The sequence below is a fragment of the Equus asinus genome, chromosome 30 (assembly GCF_041296235.1).
Source record: "Equus asinus isolate D_3611 breed Donkey chromosome 30, EquAss-T2T_v2, whole genome shotgun sequence".
In the NCBI taxonomy this organism is placed as follows: Eukaryota; Metazoa; Chordata; class Mammalia; order Perissodactyla; family Equidae; genus Equus; species Equus asinus.
This window is the reverse complement of record NC_091819.1, coordinates 29,618,730-29,640,063: the sequence shown is the minus strand read 5'-3', so window position 1 is coordinate 29,640,063 and position 21,334 is coordinate 29,618,730. Positions and strand designations below refer to the sequence as shown.

Here is a 21,334-nt window from a genome sequence, read left to right as displayed (position 1 = left end):
AGACGTAATACATAACCTTCTCAAACTCCTCCAAAAATTGAAGAGGAGGGGAGCCTTCCTAACTCCTTCTACAAAGCCAAAATTATCCTGATACCAAAACCAGACAAGGACAACACAAAAAAAGAAAATTACAGGCCAATATCACTGATGAACATCGATGCAAAAATCCTCAACAAAATACTAGCAAATCGAATACAACAATACATTAAAAAGATCATACATCATGATCAAGTGGATTTCATTCTAGGGATGCAGGATGGTTCAACATCCACAAATCTATCAGTTTGATACACCACATTAACAAAATGAAGAATAAAAATCACATGATCATCTCAATAGATGCAGAGAAAGCATTTGACAAGATACAGCATCCATTTATGATAAAAACTAAATATAATGGGCATAGAAGGAAAATACCTCAACATAATAAAGGCCATATATGACAAACCCACAGAAAATATCATTCTCAACAGAGAAAAACTGAAAGCTATCCCTCTAAGGACAGGAAATAGACAAGGATGCCCACTGTCATCATTATTATTTAACATAGTATAGAGCAATCAGGCAAGATAAAGACACAAAAGGAATCCATATTAGAAAAGAATAAGTGAAACTGTCACTCTTCGCAGACGACATGATTTTATATCTAGAAAACCCTAAAGATTCCACTAAAAAACTTTTAGAAATAATAAATGAATACAGTGAAGTCGAAGGATCCAAAATCAACATACAAAAATCAGCTGCATTTCTATACACTAACAACAACGTAGCACAAGGAAAAATTGAGAATACAATCCCATTTACAATTGCAACAAAAAGAATAAAATACCTAGGAATAAACTTAACCAAGAAGGTGAAAGATCTGTACACTGAAAACTATAAAACACTGTTGAAAGAAATCGAAGAAGACAGAAAGAAATGGAAAGATATTCCGTGCCCTTGAATTGGAAGAATTAACATCGTTAAAATGTCCATACTTCCTAAAGCAATCTATAGATTCAACGCAATCCCTATCAAAGTTAAAACAACATTTTTCGCAGAAATAGAACAAAGAATCCTAAAATTTATATGAAACAACAAAAGACCCCGAATAGCCAAAGGATCCCTGAGAAAAAAGAACAAAGCTGGAGGTATCACACTCCTTGATTTCAAAATATACTACAAAGCCATAGGAACCAAAAAAGCATGGTACTGGCACAAAAACAGACACAAGGATCAATGGAACAGAATTGAGAGCCCAGAAATAAACCCACACGTTTATGGACAGCTAATATTCGACAAGGGAGCCAAGAGTATACGATGGAGAAAGGAGACTCTTCAATAAACAGTGTTGGGAAAACTGGACAGCCACATGCAAAAGAACAAAAGTAGACCATTCCCTTACACCATGCACAAAAATCAACTCAAAATGGATTAAAGACTTGAATGTAAGACCAGAAACCATGAACCTTCTAGAAGAAAACATACGCAGTACGCTCTTTGACATTGGTCTTAGCAGCATATTTTCAAGTACCATGTCTCACCGGGCAAGGGAAACTAAAGAGAAAATGAACAAATGGGACTACATCAAACTAAAAAGCTTCTGCACAGCAAAGGAAACCATCAACAAAATGAAAGACAACCTAACAATTGGGACAAGCTATTTACAAACCACATATCAGATAAAGGGTTAATATCTAAAATATACAAAGAACTCATACAGCTCAACAAAAAAAAACCCCAACAACCCAATTAAAAAATGGGCAAAAGATCTGAACAGAGATTTCTCCAAAGAAGATATACGGATGGCCAACAGGCGTATGAAAAGATGCTCAACATCATTAGCTATCAGGGAAATGCAAATCAAAACTACAATGAGGTATCACCTCACTCCGGTCAGAATGGTTATAATCAACAAGACAGGAAATAACAAATGTTGGAGAGGATGTGGAGAGAAGGGAACCCTTGTACACTTCTGGTAGGAGTGCAAATTGGTGCAGCCACTATGGAAAGCAGTATGGAGTATCCTCAGAAAATTAAGGATAGATCTACCATATGATCCAGCTATCCCACTGCTGGGTATTTATCCAAAGAACTTGAAAACACAAATGCATAAAGATACGTGCACCTCTATGTTCATCGCAGCATTATTCACAACAGCCAAGACTTGGAAGCAACCTAGGTACCCACCAAGGGACCAATGGATAAAGAAGATGTGATATATACACCCAATGGAATACTACTCAGCCATAAGAAACGATGAAATCCGGCCATTTGTGACAACATGGATGGTCCTTAAGGGTATTATGCTGAGTGAAATAAGTCAGAGGGAGAAAGTCAAATACCATATGATTTCACTCATATGTAGAAGATAAAAACAACAACAAACAAACACATAGCAATGGACATTGGATTGGTGGTTACCATAAGGGAAGGGGGGGCAAAAGTGTTGATTAGGCACACATGTGAGATGATGGACTATAATTAGTTTCTGGGAGGGGAACATGATGTAATCTATACAGAACTCGAAATATATTATGATGTACATCTGAAAGCAATATAATGTTATAATCCAATGTTATTGCAATAAAAGAAAAAAACCCATTACACTGAAAGTCCAAGATGGTATAATAAGGAAAGAAAAAGGAAAGTCACACAGATTAGAAAGGAAAACTGTATGTGTACATCAAATGATGAAATGATTACCTATGTAAAAACTAAGAAATTTACAGAAAAGCTACTTGAAATAATTAATGAGTTTAGCAAAGTGGTAGGATACATCATTGATATATAAAATCAATTATATATCTATATACTAGTGATGAACAATCAGAACAGTACCATTTATAATACCATCAAAAATATGAAATTCTCAAGGATATATCTGACCCAAAATGTACAAACTTGTACCCTGAAAAGAAGAATATACTTGGAGTACTTAACCTGATTTCAAGAATTGTAAAAGTACAGTAATCAAGACAGTGTGGGATTGACATCAAGATGGAACAGAATAGAGTCCAGATACACTCCCACACACATGACAAATGTTTTTACAATGTTGCCAAGGCAGTTCAGTGGGGGCAAGGATAGTCTTTTCAACAAATGCTGCTGGAAGAGCTGGCTCCCTATATAAAAACTGTATCTTGGGGCTGGCCCCGTGGCTAAGTGTTTGGGTTTGCGCGCTCTGCTTCGGCGGCCCCGGGGTTTCGCTGGTTTGGATCCTGGGCGCAGACATGGCACTGCTCGTCAGGCCATGCTGAGGCGTTGTCCCACATAGCTCAGCCACAGGCACTCAAAACGGATGTGTGGCTATGTGCTAGGGGGCTTTGGGGAGAAGAAGAAGAAGAAAGAAAAAAAAGGTTTCTTGACTTTTACCTCACAGTGCATGCAAATGTTAATTTGAAGTGGATCCTAGACCTTTAAGTAAGAGCTACAACTATAAAGCTTCTAGAAGGAAAAATAAGGAAAGTTTACTGACCTTGAGTTTGGAAAGATTTCTTAAATACAACCAAATGTACAAACTATATAAAAAGAAGCAATAAGTTGGACTTCATCAAAATAAAAAAGAAAACTTTTCAAAAGACATTGTTACGAAAATGAAAGCATAAGCCACAGACTGGGAGAAAATATTTGCAAAACACATATCCAACAATGGACCCATATCTAGAATACATAAAAAACTTACTACTTAATTATAAGAAGACAACCTGTTAAAGTTGGGCAAATGGTTTGAATAGACACTTCACCAAAGAAGATCTACAAATAGAAAATAAGCACTTGAAAAAGGGCTCAATATCAGTAGTCATCAGAGAAGCATCCGGGAAGTGTTAATTAAAACCACAACGAGATATCAGTACATATTCACTAAAATGACTAAAACTAAAAAACAAAACAAAACAATAACAATAACAATAAAAAAGCCAAAATACAGATCACAGAAAGTGTTGGCAAGGATGTGTGAAGCACCTAGAACTGCTAGTGGCAATGTAAAATGCTACCAAAAATTTGGAATACAATTTGGCAGTCTTTAAAAAAAATTAAACATACATCTATCTCATGATCCGACCTTCTGCTCCTATGTATTTACCCAGGAGAAATGAAAGCCGTGTTCATAGCTGTTTTATTAGTAACATCCCCAAACCAGAAATAATCCAAAAGTCCATTTAACAAACTGTGGATAAACAAATTGTGGTATATCCATACCATGGAACACTACTCAGCTTATTGCTGAGAACAAACTATTAATGACCAAACATCATGGATAACCTCAAAGTGATTATATTGAATGAAAGAAAGCAGACAAAACAGAGTACATATTGTATGACTCCATTTATCTATAATTCTAGCAAAAGCAAACTGATCTATAGTGACAGCAAGCAGATCAGTCACTGCATAGGGATGAGGATGGAAGGAGGGTGGATTATGAAGGAGCATGAGGAAGCCTCGGGGGCTGATGGACATGTACATTATCTTGAGTGTGGTTATTATTTCTTGGGTGTATACATATGTCAAATTTTATCAATTTGTACACTTTAAATATATGCAATTTGCCAATTATACATCAATAAAGCTCTTTAAAAAGACAATATTTGAGATAGGCAAAAAAATTCAGTAAGCAAAAGGCACACAACCCAATAGAAAAAGTAACAAAAACTTGAATTTCTTGGAAGTGGGAATCCAAATCGCCAATAAATATGTGAAAAATTGTTCAACCTCATTACTAAGAGAATATAAAATAAAATATAATACACACACATTAGTTGGGCAAAAATTAAAGTCTGACTATACCAGTTATTGGCAAGTGTATTAGTGTGCTGGGGCTGCCATAACAAAATTCCACAGACCGGGTGGCTTAAACCACAGAAATTTGTTTTCTCACACTTCTGGAGGCCGGAAGTCTGGGATCAGGGTCCTATCTGCTAGATAGGTTTCATTACGAGGCCTCTTCTCTTGGCTTGTAGGTGGTGGCCATCTTGCTTTGTGCTCACATGACCTCCTTTGTACACACAGGGAGAGAGAGACAAGCTCTCTGGTGTCTCTTCTTATAAGGACACTAATCCTATCAGACAAGGGCCCCACCTTCATGAACTGATCTAATCCTAATCACCTCCCAAAGTCCCCATCTCCAAATACCATCACTTTGGGGGTTAGAGCTCCAACATGAATTTTGAGGGGCATGGTCAGCTCATAACAGCAAGGATGTGTAGCAGCAGGATCTTTCAAAAACTATTGGGGATGTAAATTGTTTTAACTATTAAAGTTCACCATACACATACTCCATGTGCTGATTATTAAGCTATTGTCTTTTGGCTCCAAACCCACTCCTCTGTACTCAGCTTTTTGGTACTGGGTTTGAGATTATACAAATCACATTTTTTCCTTTGCTAGCTGGCTCTCTTTTAGATCCTGCAAATATGGGGTACTGGAAGGAGTCCAGAAGACAAGAATGGGAGAAAATTTGCTCCTTCCTGTTTTTCTCATTATTTCTCTCAGTGTCAACCTGGCAATTCTTCTTCATCTTGGCAATAGCAGTTGGTATAGGAGCTAATGAGTGGGAAAACACACTCCCAGAACCGGCCTCACTCATCCTCCACTTTGAGGTACCAGCACTAACTGGCTGGTACCCCATTTCAGAGACCTGAGTTCCAGCTTCAAGGGTGCCATCTTGTGAGTTCCTGAGGCACCACCACCAGGCGATAACATTTCCTTCTCAGAGGTCTGGGTCCCAGGTCCGGGGGGTGGGGGTCCCTTCCTTGGAGTTACTGAGATACCACACCAGCTGAGCAGTACCTTCTCCTTCAAGGTATGGCTTCTAGCTCTGTGGAGGCTGTCTCCTAACTTTCTAGTCTGTAGTAACCCAAATGCCTTCTGTCTGTCCCCTCATTCCAGCCCTAGAGGTGGAATAGCCACTTCTCAATAGCCACAGAGTTACTGGCTCTGTGTAATCTCCGTGTTCATTTTTTTCTTTTCATTCCTTTCATACATCCAATTTCACTAATTCCATATATTAAATTACCTCTGCTAAGACAATTGCTTGATTTCTGTTTTTCTGACCAAAGGCTCACTGATGTGGTTCTTGGTATTGGTTACTCCCAGGAAACCAACCCACAAAGATGGGATTCTGGGATTGATTTGGTTGTGTTCTTCTCCTTGAACACAGTGCTAAGCTCTCTGCCACAGGAAAGGGATTTTATTAATTCATGGTATGCAGCAAAACATTGCACATAATCAAATTATCACCTGTGGTAGATTGTAATAAAATATTTACTGAGGTAAGTGCCTTAGGTAACGAAGTAGATGCTGAATCGAACCATTAATGGCAGTAAAGATGACTGAAAGGTTGGCTGCTTATGAGGGTACTGAAACATTTCCAGAAAGAAAATAATGTTAGATCTTTAAATCACAAGTTAAGTTCACTATTACAGAAACAGGCTTTTATGGTATTCCTAAAAGAATCTTTTATTTATGGTAGCCACAGAGTTGGCCTCACTGAAAATCAGACACAAAATTTAATTGTGCCAGTAATCAAAATAGCATGGTACTACCATAGGACTGGCAAGTACATCAAGGGAACAGAATAGACCACCCAGAAATAGGCCCACACTTGTGTGAACATTTGATTTTCAATAAAGATGCCAAAGTAATACAAAAGGGAAAAGAAAAACTTTTCAACAAATGCTGAAAGAACTGGGCATTCAAATAGAAAATAACTTTGATCTTTACTTGATCAAAAGTCACCATACAGAAAAGTTAATTTGAGATGGACTTAAATATAAATGCCCAAACCATAAAGCTTTGAGAAGACGTAAGAGAACTACATTTTCATGACTTAGGGATCGGCAAAGGTATCTTAAAATACAACAAGCAATAATCATAAAGGAAAAACCTTTATCCAAATTAAAATTTCCACTTATAAAAGTCACCATTAAGAAATGAATAGGCAGAGTTCTCGTTCAAGATGGTGACGTAGGAGGATTCTGAACACACCTCCTCCCGTGAACACCCTGAATTTACAGCTACATATGGAGGAGTTTCCTCTGAAAGAAACTCCAAAACTAGCTAAGCAACCACTACATATCAGGTCAACGAGAGAAAAACCCACATCGATTGGGTGGGAGAGGCTGAGACATAGCCTTGTCCTGATCCTCACCCCTGGCACGGTGACCCACAATCAGGAGGGAACTCTAAACCTGAGTTTCTCCCTGAGGAGCAAAGGGTTTGAACCCCACATCTGGCACCCCAACTTTTAAGATGTTCACTTGTGAGACAAGCCCTGAAAACATCTGAAAGCCAATTGGGCTTGTATCCAGGACACTCACAAGGCTATAGTAAAATGAGAAACAGTTCTGAAGGGCTCTCACGCATGGACTCATCCAGCCAAGGGCCCAGGCAAAGTCACCAACTGAAAGGCATCCAGACTGTCTGTGAAAGAGGCTTATTCACTTAAAGCGTCAACCTGGGGTCAGCCATCTAATTTAACACACATGCAGGGAGGGGCCTACTGAAATACTCCCAAGATGGAGGCTGGTGGGTACCATCTTTGCCTTCTCCCTCTGCCTCACTCCAGGTCACTAGTATCTCCAAGAAAGGAGCTTGTACACTTGTCTGGCACCCGACTTTTGTGGTTACTGCCCAGAGGATGCTTCCTGATTGCCTGGGTCTGGTGGTCAGTGGGCTTTGTGCTGTGGGTCCTGCAGGACCGTAATGGAGGGATGAGGAGGAGGTCTTAGCAGGCTGCTCTGCCAGAGCACAGCAGAGAGGAGACAGACTGATATGCCAAGTCCTTCTGTGAAAGAGGCTTATTCGTTGATAGCCGTGGCCTGAGGGGCAGGATTCTAATTATAACCACATCTAGGAGCTGACTGTAATCCTCTCCAGAGACCTCAGAGGGGAGATGCTGTCTTTGCAGGCTCCCTCTGCCTTGCCGCAGGTCACTGGCATCTCCTGAAAAGCAGCTTGTGTACATATCTGGTGCCCTAGTTTTTGTGGCTGCTGCCCTGGGGATGCTCCTGGATTGCCTGACTCTGTTGGCCAGTAGGGCTTATGTTTTCAGGTCCCATAAAACTATTACAAATGGAGAAACAGTTCTTAACTGGCAACTCCCACTGACCCAGGGCACAGTGCAGAGGTGGTAGACTAAAATGTACCCCAAGTCTTTCTGTGAAAGAGGCCTATTACCTTATCATCATAGCTGTGGCCTGAGGGGCAGGCTTCTAATTAAACACACATCTAGGGGATGACTACAATCCTCTCCAGAGACTGGAGATGCCAGCAGGCATACCATCGTTGTGCTCTCCCTCTGCCCTGACCCAGGTTATGGGTGTGTATAAGAAAGGAGCTTGTATACACATCTGGTACCCTGGTTTTGTGTCTGCCATCCAGAGGACACATCCCTTTATAGGCTGGCTCTGGTGGCTAGTTGGGCTTGTATTCATGGGTAGCAAACAAATAAACAGTTCTTAACTGGGTATCAGGCCAGGGCTCAGCACTGAAGGAGCAGACAAAAACATCCATCTCCCAGTCTTCCCCTGAAAGAGTTATATTTGGATACTTTAAAAGCTGCTGCCTGAGTGTCTGGCTTCCAATCAGCCTGCATGTAGGTGCTGACTGAGATACTCCCCTCTAAGGGACAGTCTGACAGGTCTGGCACACCCTTGAGCCACTAAGAATGAAGTTGCTGCTTGGACAATCACTAAGGTTTGAGAGACAGCCAAGAGCTAGGACAGGATTGAATGATAAGGCTCATCTCCTACATGAGTCCACTCCTTCAACACCAGGAGAGGTAGCTGTTCTATCTATTGCATAGAAACCAACACAGAAAGTCAAGTAAAATGAAGAAAGAAAGGAATACATTGTAAATGAAATAACAAGATCAAACCTCAGAAAAAGACCTTCATGAAATGGAGATAAGTAAACTACCTGATAAAGAGTTCAAGATAGTGGTCATAAAGACACTCACTGAGTTCAGGAGAAGAATGGATGAACAAAGTGAGAATTTCAACAAACAGAAAATATAAGAAATTACCAAGTAGAAGTCACAGAGCTGAAGAACACAATAACTGAACTGAAAATAAAATAGAGGAGTTCACAGCAGACTGGATGAAGCAGAAGAAAGGATCAGTGAACTCAAAGACAGGGCTGTGGAACTCACCCAATAAGAGCAGCAAAAAGAAGAATGAAAAAGAGTAACGATCCCTTGGGGACTTATAGGACATCATCAAGTGGAGCAACGTTTGCATTACAGGGGTGTAAGGAGGAGAAGAGAAAGAGAAAGGGGCAGAACACTTCTTTGAAGAAATAATGGCTGAAAACTTCTCTAACCCAGAGAAAGAAACGGACATCCAGATCCAGGAAGCCCAGAGAGTTCCAGAGAACATGAACCCAAAGAGACCCACACTAAGACACATCATAATTAAAATGGCAAAGTTAAAGACAAGGAGAGAATCTTAAAAGCAGCAAGAGAAAAAAAATTTGTTACCTAGAAGGAAGACTATCAGCAGATTTTTCAGCAGAAATTTTGCAGGCCAAAAGAGTCATATATTCAAAGTGCTGAAAGAAAAAAAATTCCAATCAAGAATATCCTACTTGGCAAAGTAATCATCAGAATTGAAGGAGAGATAAAGAGCTTTCCAGACAAACAAAAGCTGAAGGAGCTCATCATCACTAAGCTGGCCTTACAAAAAATGTTAAAGGGACTTCTTTAAGTTGAAACAAAAAAGTGCTATTAGTAACAGGAAAATATATGAAAGTATAACTCCAACTGGTAGGGGTAAATATATAGTAAAATTCAGAATGATCTAGTGTTGTAAAGGTGGTGGGTTAATCACTTGTAAAGCTAGTATGAAGGTTAAAAGACAAAAGTAGTAAAAATAACTATAGCTACAATACTTTGTTAATGGATACACAAGATAAAATGATGAAATTGTGACATCAAAACCTAAAACATGAGAGGGAGAGTAAAAATGTACAGCTTTAGATTGCAATTAGACTTAAGTTGTTATCAACTTAATAGACTGTTGTAAACATAATTTGTCTTATGCAAGCCTCATGGTAACCACAAAGCGCAAACCTACAGTAGATACACAAAGGGTAAAGAAAAAGGAATCTCAGCACACCACTAAAGAAATAATCACCACAAAGGAAGAGAGCAAGAGAAGAAGAAAGGAACAAAGCAATTATAAAACAGCCAGAAAACAATTAACAAAATGGCAATGAGTACATACCTATCAATAGTTACTTTAAATGTAAATGAGTAAATTCTATAATCAAAAAACATAAAGTGGTTGAATAATAATAAAAAAACCCCAAGACCCATCTATATGCTGCCTATAAGAGACTCACTGCTGCTGTAAGGACACATGCAGACTGATAGCGAAGGGATGGAAAAAAATATTCCATGCAAATGGAAATTAAAAGGAAGCTGAAATAACATTACTTATGTCAGAAAAAATAGACTTTAAAATAAAGACTGTAATAAGAAACAGAGGTCAATCCAACAAGAAGATATAACATTTATGCACCCAACATAAGAATACCTGAATATATAAAGCAAATATTAACAGGCCTAAAGGGAGAAATAGACAGCAATAAAATAATTGTAGGGGACTTTAATATCTCACTTTCATCAATGAATAGATCATCCAGATAGAAAATCAATAAGGAAATATTGGCTTTAAACAATACGTTAAAACAGTTTGTCTTAACAGACATATCCAGAATATTCCATTCAAAAGCAACAGAATACACATTCCCCTGAAACACACATGAAACATTCTCCAGGATAGATCATATATTAGGCCACAAAACAAGTCTTAATAAATTTAATATGATTGAAATCATATCAACCATTTTCCCAACCACAATAGTATGAAATTAGACATCAATTACAAGAGGAAAACTGGAAAATTCATAAATATGTGGCGATTAAACAACATGCTACTAAACAACTATTGGGTCAAAGAATAAATCAAAAGAGAAATTAAAAAAATATTTTGAGACAAATGAAAATACAACGTACCAAAAATTATGGGTTGCAGCAAAAGCAGTTCTAAGAGGAAAGCTCATAGGGATTAAACGCCTACATCAAGAACAAAGAAAGATTAAAATAAATGACCTAACTTTACACCTCAAGGAACTAGAAAAAGAAGAATAAATAAACCCCAGCGTCAGTAGAAGGAAGGAAATAACAAAGATCAGAGCAGAAATAAATGACATAGAGACTAAAAAGACAGTAGAAAAGATCAGTGAAAATAAGAGGAATTTCTTTTTGAAAAGATAAACAAATCTGACAAACCTTTGCCTAGACACACCAAGGAAAAAAGAGAGGACTCAGTAAATAAAATCAGAAATGAAAGAGGAGACATTACAACTGATACCACAGATATACACAGGATCATAAGAGACTACTATGAACACATATGCCAAAAAATTGGACAACCTCGAAGAAATAGATAAATTCTTAGAAACATACAACCAAGACTGAATCATTAAGAAATAGAAAATATGAATGTACCAATTACTCTTAAGGACATTGAATCAGTAATCAGAAACCTCCCAACAAACAAAAGCCCAAGACCAGACGGCTTCACTGGTGAGTTCTACTAAATATTCAAAGAAGAATTAATACCAATCCTTCTCAAACTATTCAAAAAAATAGAAGAAGAAGGAAACTTTCAAACTAATTTTACAAAGCCAACATTACCCTGATATCAAATCCAGACAAGAATGCCACAAGAAAATAAAATTAGAGATAAATATTTCTGATGAACATAGAAGCAAAAATTCTCAACACAATTTAGGAAACTGCATTCAACAATACATTAAAAGGATCATACACAATGATCAAGTGGGATTTATTTCAGGGATGCAGCTTGGTTCAACATGCGCAAATCAATCAATGTGATACACCATATTAATGAAATGAAGGATAAAAAGCATATGATATCTCAATAGATGCAGAAAAAGCATTTGAGAAAATTCAACATCCATTTATGATAAAAGCTCTCAATAAAGTGGGGATAGAAGGAATGTACCTCAGCATAATAAGGGCCATCTATGACAATCCCACAGTTAACAGGGTACTCAACAGTGAAAAGCTGAAAGCTTTTTATCCAACATAACACTAAAAGTCCTAGCCAGAACGAGTAGGCAAGAAAAAGAAATAAAAAGAATCCAAATAGGAAAGGAAGAAGTAAAACTGTCACTATTTGCAGATGACGTGATATTATATATAGAAAACCCTAAATACGCCACCAGAAAGCTGTTAGAACGAATCAACAAATTCTGTAAAGTTCCAGGATACAAAATCAATATACAAAAATTTGTTGTGTTTCTATACACTAACAATGAACTACCAGAAAGAGAAAGAAAAAAATTCCATTTATAATTGCATTAAAAAGAATAAAATACCTCGGAATAAATTTAACCAAGGAGGTAAAAGACCTCTACATTGAAAACAAGAAGAGACTGATGAAAGAAACTGAAGACGACATGAGTTACGGAATGATATTCCATGCTCATGGATTGGAAAAATTAATATTGTTAAAATGTCCATACCACCCAAAGCAATTTACAGATTCAATACAATCTTTATCAAAATTCCAATGGTATTTTTCATGGAAATAGAATAGACAATCCTAAAATTTGTATGGAACCACAAAAGACCCAGAATAGCCAAAGCAATCTTGAGAGAGAAGAAGAGGGCTTGAGGCATCATATTACCTGATTTCAAACCATATTACAAAGCTGTGATAATCAGAACAGTGTAGTACTGGCATAAAAATACACACAGTGATTAATGGTACAGAATATAGAGCCCATAAATAACCCATGCATTTATGGTCAATTAATTTATGACAAAGAAGCCAAGAATATACAATTGAGAAAGGATAGTCTCTTCAATAAATGGTGTTGGGAAAACTGAATAGCCGCATGCCAAAGAATGAAAATGGACCCCTATCATACACCATACACAAAACTCAACTCAAAATGAGATTAAAGACTTGAATGTTAAGACCTGAAACCATAAAACTCTGAGAAGAATACATAGGCAGTAAGCTTTTTGACATTAGTCTTAGCAATGATTTTTTTGGACTTGACATGAAAAGCAAAGGCAATAAAAGCAAAAATAAACAAATGGGACTACATCAAACTAAACAGCTTCTGCACAGCAAAGAAAACCATCAACAATATGAAAAGGCAATCTACCAAATGGGAGAAAACAGTTGCAAATCATATATCAAGGAGTTAATATTCATAATATATGAGGAACTCAACAGTGAGAAAACAGCCCAATTAAAAGATGTGCAGAGTATCTGAACAGATGTTTTTCCAAAGAAGACATACAAATAACCAACAGACACATGAAAAGGTGCACATCATTACTAACCATCAGGGAAATGCAAATCAATACCACAATGAGATTTCACCTCACACCTGTTAGAATGGATATTATCAAAAAGATGAGATAACAAGTCTTGGCGAGGATGTGGAGAAAAGGGAACGCTTGTGCATTCTGGTGGGAATGTAAATTGGTCAGTTACTATGGAAACAGTATGGAGGTTCCTCAAAAAGTTAAAATAGAACTATCACATGATCCAGCAATTCCACTTTTGGGTGTGTATCAAAGGAAACAAAAACACTTTCAAAAAGATATATGCTCTTCTATGTTCACTGCAGCATTATTTAGAATAGCCAAGATGTGGAGGCAAGCCAAGGGTCCATTGATGGATAAATGGATGAATAAAATGTGGTATATGTACACAATGGAATATTATTCACCTGTAAAAAGAAGGAAACCTTCCATTTGTGACAATATGGATGGACCTTGAGGGCGTTGTGCTAAGTAAAATACGTCAGACAGAGACAGACAAATACTGTATGATCTCCTTTATATGTGGAATCTAATTGAAAAAAAAAAACCCAAACCCCCACAAACTCATCTACAGAGAACAGATTGGTCGTTACAGAGGTGGGGATGGGGGGTTGGCCAAAAGGGTGCAGGTGGTCAAAAGGTATAGACTTCCAGTCACAAAATAAATAAGTCCTGGGGATGCAATGTACAGCACAGTGAGTATAGTTATAATAACACTGTATTGCATATTTGAAAGTTGCAAAGAAAGTAGATCTTAAAAGTTCTCATCACAAGAAAAAAAATTGTAACTCTGTGTGGTAATGGGTGTTAGCTAGGCTTATTGTGGTGATCATTTTGCAATATGTACAAATAGTGAATCATTATGTTGTACCCCTGAAACTAATATAATGGTATATGTTAATTGTATCTGAATGTAAAAAAAAGGAGTTAGATTAATTAAGGTATTCACAAGTAATTTTTAAAATTTCAAAACTAACTTTTGGTGTAAATATCACTATGAAACCAGCTAGTAGCATTTAAACTTTTCAAAATTAAAGTTATCCACTTTTGTACATGGGTGTTATATTCTGTTTTTTTTTCAAAAGTGAATGCTTAGCACCATACTAGCCAATAATTAGTGTATGAAGGTACAGTGATCCAATCTGCACTATAGAAGCAAGGCTATAATAACACATTATTTATACTACTATAATTGATCAAATCTAAGATGCCATAGGTCATAAGACTCATCCTGATTTCAGAGATGTTAAATGTCAAAAAAAATCTGCCTTCAGAATTGATGAAATATGGTGGTGGTAGTAGTAGTAACAGCAGCAGTGGGCATAGTAGGCGCAGTAACACACATACAGTGCTTACTATGTGCCAGGCGCTCTTCTAAGTCTTTTCCATATATTAACTCATTTCATCCTCATAATAATCCTGCGAAGTAAATATTATAATAGTCATAATTATTATCATTACTTTGATGAGAGAACTAAAGCACAGAAAGATTTGAAAACTTGCTCAATGTTATCAGCTAGTAAATGACAGAGCCAATATTTTATTAAAACATGGGCGAAGAAAATACAGGGAAAATGTAAAATACAATAAATAAAGGGAGACTGAATCGATTTAAGAAACAAGGAGTCTATTTAACTTACTTTTCTGAGGCTGAGGTGCCCTCTCTTCCATTTCCCTGGGCTGAAGAATAGTGTAAATCTTTTCTGTTTTGTTCTTCCTCTATGCCCTTCCCCCATAACAGGCATAATGGGTATCTTTGCATCCTTGTAAAATGAATAATGCTTTTTTCTCGCTTGAGTTTTTTTGGAGCTGTTCGTAATTTTCATACATGTTACTGTATGATGGATCTTAGATAGTTTCTTACTCAACACTGTTTTTCACTCATTATATTTTAAGATCTAGTCATGTGACCACGCAAATCTAAATCAACTTTGTTTCTAAATCTGTTTATGCCAGATTGCATTATTATTGTAATTGTGGGATTAAATTAAATTTTTTGGACTGATGAAATATGAATATAAAAGGAAACTTGAGTTAATGTTTTTCTGAGAACTAAGCTGATTGCTTTGGAAAGTTTTAGTAAAGTAAGTCATTGAAGAAATTGCTGAACTAGGTATGAGCAAGATAACAGTAAAAGACTGGAAAAAAGTTATAAAAATCTAGAACTTTGGTTGCTTTGCCAGTGTCTTAAATTCTCTTTCCCCCTCTATTTTGAAGAAACTGAGATGGGAACTCAGAGTTGATGCACTGTTAATAGGGTATGCAAGAAAGGAGATGAGGAACTCCAATAAGTGTATTTATTTCAAAGGAAAGTCTGTGGTCTTGTATTAAAAGATTGACTAATAAGTGTATATTCATTTATTTAAACTATAATAAAATATTTCACACATATCAGTTTCATTTTTTATGATTCTCTGCTTTAACTGACTTGAAAATTAATTGAACATCTCCATTTCATTGTGTCAGTTAAGAGGCTCATTACAGTACATGCTTAAGGAAGCTGAGCCTAGAAAGCGGAAGTGGAACAGAATACACAACATTTGAGAAGAAATTGTGGTAACATGTAAAATTCTTGTGCTATAATATTAATCAGAAAAGTAGTATACAAAATAATATATACAGTACCTTTATATTTATTGTGGTAGATTGTTTGCAAAGATGGCGGTACTAATTCCTCCCCCTCCTGCATGCATGTCCCTTTACTGTATACGTTTGCTGTTCTTCCATTAAGACGTAGAGTCTATTTCCCCATTCTGTTAATCTGGGCTGGCCTTGCGAATTGCTTTGACGAATAGAATGTGGCCAAATCCAGGCCTCATGAGGCCTTGTGGCTTCTGCTCTCGCCATCTTGGAATACCGCTGTGGGACTGCCACACTAAGAAGCCAGGTCTAGCCTGGAGAATAGAGGCCACCTACAGCAGAGACAAGTGCTCCAGTTGACGCCCCCATACTAACAAGCCAGTGCTTGCAGCAACCACTTGACATGTGAAGGAGGCCATCTTAGATCATACTGTCCCAGAGAAGCCACCAGATGACCATAGCCTCATGTATGAACCCAGATGACACCAGCAGAACTGACCAGTACTCACAACCCAAATTGTTGACCCATAGAATTGGTTGTTGTTTGAAGCTATTAGATTTTAGTGGTGGTGTTATACTACAATAGAAAGCAGATAGAACTCTGCAGAAAAGCCATGCATTAAAAAAAAAAAAAGAAGAAGTGCACAACATAATTGACAGTCAAAGAGTTCTGCAAGAATGTACTCTTTTAGGGGGCAGAGAGGCTTTGGATATTGAAAGTGAAAATTGTGGCTCAGGAATTGATGACTCATATTATTATTTCTTAGAAACTTTTGTATTTCTTAACATTTTCCAAGCTAAACCTAGAAAGGAAATCTGTTTTTTAAAAAATGTTAATATTACACTTTTATATTTATTAGAATCAAATGAAGAAATTTGAAAATATTAACTTACCATGGTTTTAGTACAGTATCCTGAGGCAATTTCATAGTGAACTTGTTCTTTTTGTTCTAGTATTTTTGGGCCATAAGATTCCACAATAATATACAGACCAACATTTTCTGGATAGACTATTTGGGCCCAAACTGACAGGTTCTGTCCCTTGTCCAAAAAGTAAAAAACGGTAAAAATATTATTATGAAATGCTATGTAGGGGCATTTCTCTTTTCTTTGGAAAGCTATACTTTCTGCTTCCAGTTTTAAGGGATATTCCTGTGGATGTATTGTGCCATTTTCAAAAACGTATATGAGATATACTTGACCCCATGCATTCATGGAAGTCACTGATTTTATTGTACTATTTGTCCATAAATGTAGCTTTACTGCATCTCTAATATTAATCTTGAAATAAAACATTATATTATTTTCCATTTTTACCACAATATTTCCAAAATAATCTGGAAAAAAGAGAGAAAAGTTTGTGTTATTCTAGGTAACCATAAATCCATGCTGTTTTATTTAAATGCACTTTTAACAATATAATTTCTTTTATGATGACTATTTATATACTTCAAGAAAAGTAGAGTGTGCAGGCACAAACCCCAAACCTCACATGATGCTAGAGAGCTTCTCTCCCACTTTATAGTAGAGCAGTTTTTTTTCCTGTGTATCTTTCTCCTTGCATTCATTATATCACTTTTATCTACATAGGAAAAAGAGCTGGAACTAGTGTATTAAATAATAGTGAGGATGAGCATGACAGGAGTGGCATTATTAGGAGCATTGTGTTTTGGACTGAATCGTGTCCTCCAAAAATGCATCTGTAGAAGCCCTAACTCCCACTGTGACTATGTTTGGAGGGAGAGTCTTTAACAAAGTAATTAAGGCGAAATGATGTCATAAGGGTGGGGCCCTCGTCCAATATGACTGGTGTCCGTATAAGAGGAGGAAGAGACACCAGAGATCTCTCTCTCACTCTGTGTGCACACAGAGGAAGGGCCATGTGAGGACACAGTGAGAAGGTGGCTACTGTCTCCAAGCCAGGAAAAGGGTTCTCACCAGAAACTAACCTTGATGACACATTGATTTTGGACTTCCAGCCTCCTGTGTTTAAGCCGCCCAGTCGGTGGGATTTTGTTATGCCAGCCTGAGCAGACTAACACAATTGGGATGAAGAAATGAGGGAGGGAGGTGGCACTTCTCCAGATTCACTTTGTAAATAACAGTCAATGTTTCTCCCTTAATAGAGTCTTATGCCTACTCATAGAGGTTGATAGACAATAAGTCTCTTAACCTCTTTGGTTCTGTATTCATATCTGTAAAATGAACAGCTGGACTAGTCAATTTCCTAGTTTTCTTTCCAGATACAACATTCTCTTCTAGCGGTATACTTCCTTCAATTTTCAAAAAGTAACACTTAGAGAGGACTGGCTGAAAGGAGGAAGGTGAATTCACAGAGTTAAGGAGGTTCAGAGTGTATTGTGCTTATACATCTCACATTTGGAATCTGAATAAATAAGTGACATTTTCACAAATTACCATAAATTATATTCTAATCAAGCTCCTAAATAGGAAATGCCATTTTTTTAGATCAAAATACTTTAATGAGATATTCGTGTTAACATACATTTCCTTATAAAGTTAAGCTCCCATATAGTTATAATGTAAGTAGGAATTTGACAATATAATAATGTTCATGAAATTGTTACATTGACAGGTAAGGTTAATATGAAGTGTGGGATACTTTTTAGAGTGTTTTAGTAAAAGTGCAAGGGTAAAACACCCTTAATGCTGAGGCAGCACACACGGGAACCAAACCCCAGCGTCAACATGCCTATAGCCCTTCCTGTTCCGCTGCTGTGCATGGGGCAGAGCTGGGGGCTAAAGTGAGCTGGGAAACACAGTGACTGGGTCATTTTTCTCATATAACTTAGATTTCTTTATAAATTTAATTTTGCTTGGTTTTGGCAATAAGTTTAGCCAGGTTTACTGCATTCTTTGCCTGCTGTGCTTTGTGCGAGTGTCTCTAGGAACTACACAAGGTTGGAGGGGAGAAAAATGTGGGTGGATGATGTAATAAAATATATCTCTATATTGAATGAAAAAAATAATTGCAGGATACATACTATACGATGATATATAAAATTTAAAACCTCACGAAACACCAAATATATATAGTTTTTGGATTTTATATAATGTCCAGCTCACTTGGTGATAGGGTCCCTGTTGTCTTTAGCTGGTCTTATCTCTCGCCACTTTCTGCCTCACACTCTACCATCTACTTCACACTGGATTAATTTCAGTTCTACAACTTTCTATGTTCTCTTCCACCTCCAGGTCTTTGTGATCTCAACCCTCTATCCTGACTAATGATCTAAGTTTTCTAATATATACTCTCCCCTGGTTTCGGTTTAGAAGTCATTCATTCCCTCCATGCTGATTTTTCTGATCTCATAAATCTGGATTAGATGGTCCTTCTATGTGCATTCCAGCACCCTTGCTTTTGGCTATCACATGCTCATTAAAAATATCATTAAGTGGGCCTGGCCCATGGCTGAGAGGTCAAAGTTCCAGGCACTCTGCTTCAGCTGCCCAGGTCTGGGGGTTTGGATCCTGGGTGCAGACCTATATCACTGGCCAAGCCGTGCTGTGGTGGTGACCCATATACAAAATAGAGGAAGATGGGCATAGATGTTAGCTCAGGGCTAATCTCCCTCAACAAAAGAAAGAAAAAAAAATTTAAGTGAACTTTGGATTAAATATGAAGTTAAAGTAAAAATTAGGAATGATTTTAAAAATAATAAGAATAAGAACACTATATAAAGAAGTTTGTGGGATGCAGCTAAAGCTATACAGAGAAAGATTCATGGCCTTATGCTTCTTTATAGCCTCAAATGCTTAGAAAACAAGAAAGACTGAATGAACTAATAATTGAACTTAAAAAGCAGGCAACATAACACCAAAGTTACAAAAAGAAAGCAGAAGTGAAGAATCAATGATGACAAAGCAGAAATTAATGAATTAAATAAAAAAAGAAAGTACATTTGATAAATAAAATTGAGTTCTTTTCAAAGGAACAGAAAACAAAACTAAAAACTTCTAAAAATAATAAGCAATATCTTGCAAGCCAAACTAACTTGGGGTGGGGCATGAAGAACATTATAAGTGAGAAAGAGAATATAATTATAGACACATAAGAAATTTAAAAATTAAAATGGGAAACCTTTCCAATATTCAAAAATGTAGATGAAATGAATGATTTCCTAGGAAAATACAAACTTCTAAAAGTGACTCAAGAAAAGATGAAAGATTTGAATAGATCAATTAGAGAAAATAAAAATGATGAAGAGATATGACATTTTTGGTTGGGAAGACCTGATGTTGCAAATATGCAATCATCTAATCAATAAATGTTTATTTAATGCCTGCTATGGCTGCACACTGTTCTAGATACTTGGGAGGGATACATTAGTAAAAAAAGAGAAATATCTTTCTCTTGTGTAGCTTACAATCCCGCAGGGAAGGCAACCAACAAACATGAAAATAAGATTGTGTTTGGTGATTAAGGCTACAGTAATCAAAACAACGCAGAGCTAGTGCGGATAGATGAGTGGAATGGAACAGCCTAGAAACTGAACCCAGTTAACATGAGGAATAAATACATAATAAAGATGGCATTTCCAATCTGTGGGGCAAATTTTCTTAATAAAAGAGTGATTTGAAGGCAACACCAGCTTCCACTGGAAAAAATAAAAATAAAAAATAAAATGAGATTCCTAGCTTAAGCTAAAAATAATTCTAGGTGAATTCAAGATTGAAATATAAAAATTAGAATAATAAAAGAAAATATAGTATAATATTTTTTTAATTGGAAAGACTTTTCAAATTATGGTATTACGTCAGAAGTCACAAAAATTTTTTTAACAAATTTGACTGCATAAAAACACAAATTCTAAATACCAGAGTCCCTCCAAAAAGGTACAAGAAATTACACACAAGAGAAAATATTTGCAGTATGTGTCAAAGATAAATGGCTAATATATATTATAAGTAAAGAGCATATCAATATCAATAAGAAAATAACCCAATGCAAAAAATATTTAAACAGCATGAATTCACAATCATAGAACATGACCAGTAAACACATAAAACTAGATATAACCTCTAATTATAAAATGTGTAATAAAATGAGAGTTATATATTTTTCTTCTTACTATGGGTAAATGTTAGACTGTATGAAAACATACATTTTCAAATACTTTTTGGGAGAGTTTAGACTGTGACAACTTTTTCTGGAGGACAATTGGAAAGGATTTATCAGCTTTTTGAATATTCAGAGCTCTGATTCACGAATTCTATATCTAATAATTTGTATTACAGGAATACTTGTACAGGTGTACAAATATATATGTATATAAGCAGATTCTCTGCAGCATTATTTGTAATAGTAAAAGAGCTGAATCCTAATATCTGTTTATCCAAATATTTATATTCTTATTAGCTTAAATAATAGTGTAGATAAAC

The 21,334-nt window shown here is 36.6% G+C and overlaps 1 protein-coding gene across 1 annotated transcript in view; it reads right to left on the bottom strand.

Moving 5' to 3' along the window:
- CATSPERE (catsper channel auxiliary subunit epsilon) overlaps nucleotides 1-21,334 on the bottom strand; it is a 263,038-nt gene that overhangs the window by 78,422 nt on the left and 163,282 nt on the right. Inside the window, exon 11 of the mRNA XM_044762713.2 lies at nucleotides 16,826-17,268. Coding sequence (XP_044618648.1) covers nucleotides 16,826-17,268 — 443 coding nt within the window. The remainder of the gene's footprint in view (nucleotides 1-16,825; nucleotides 17,269-21,334) is intronic.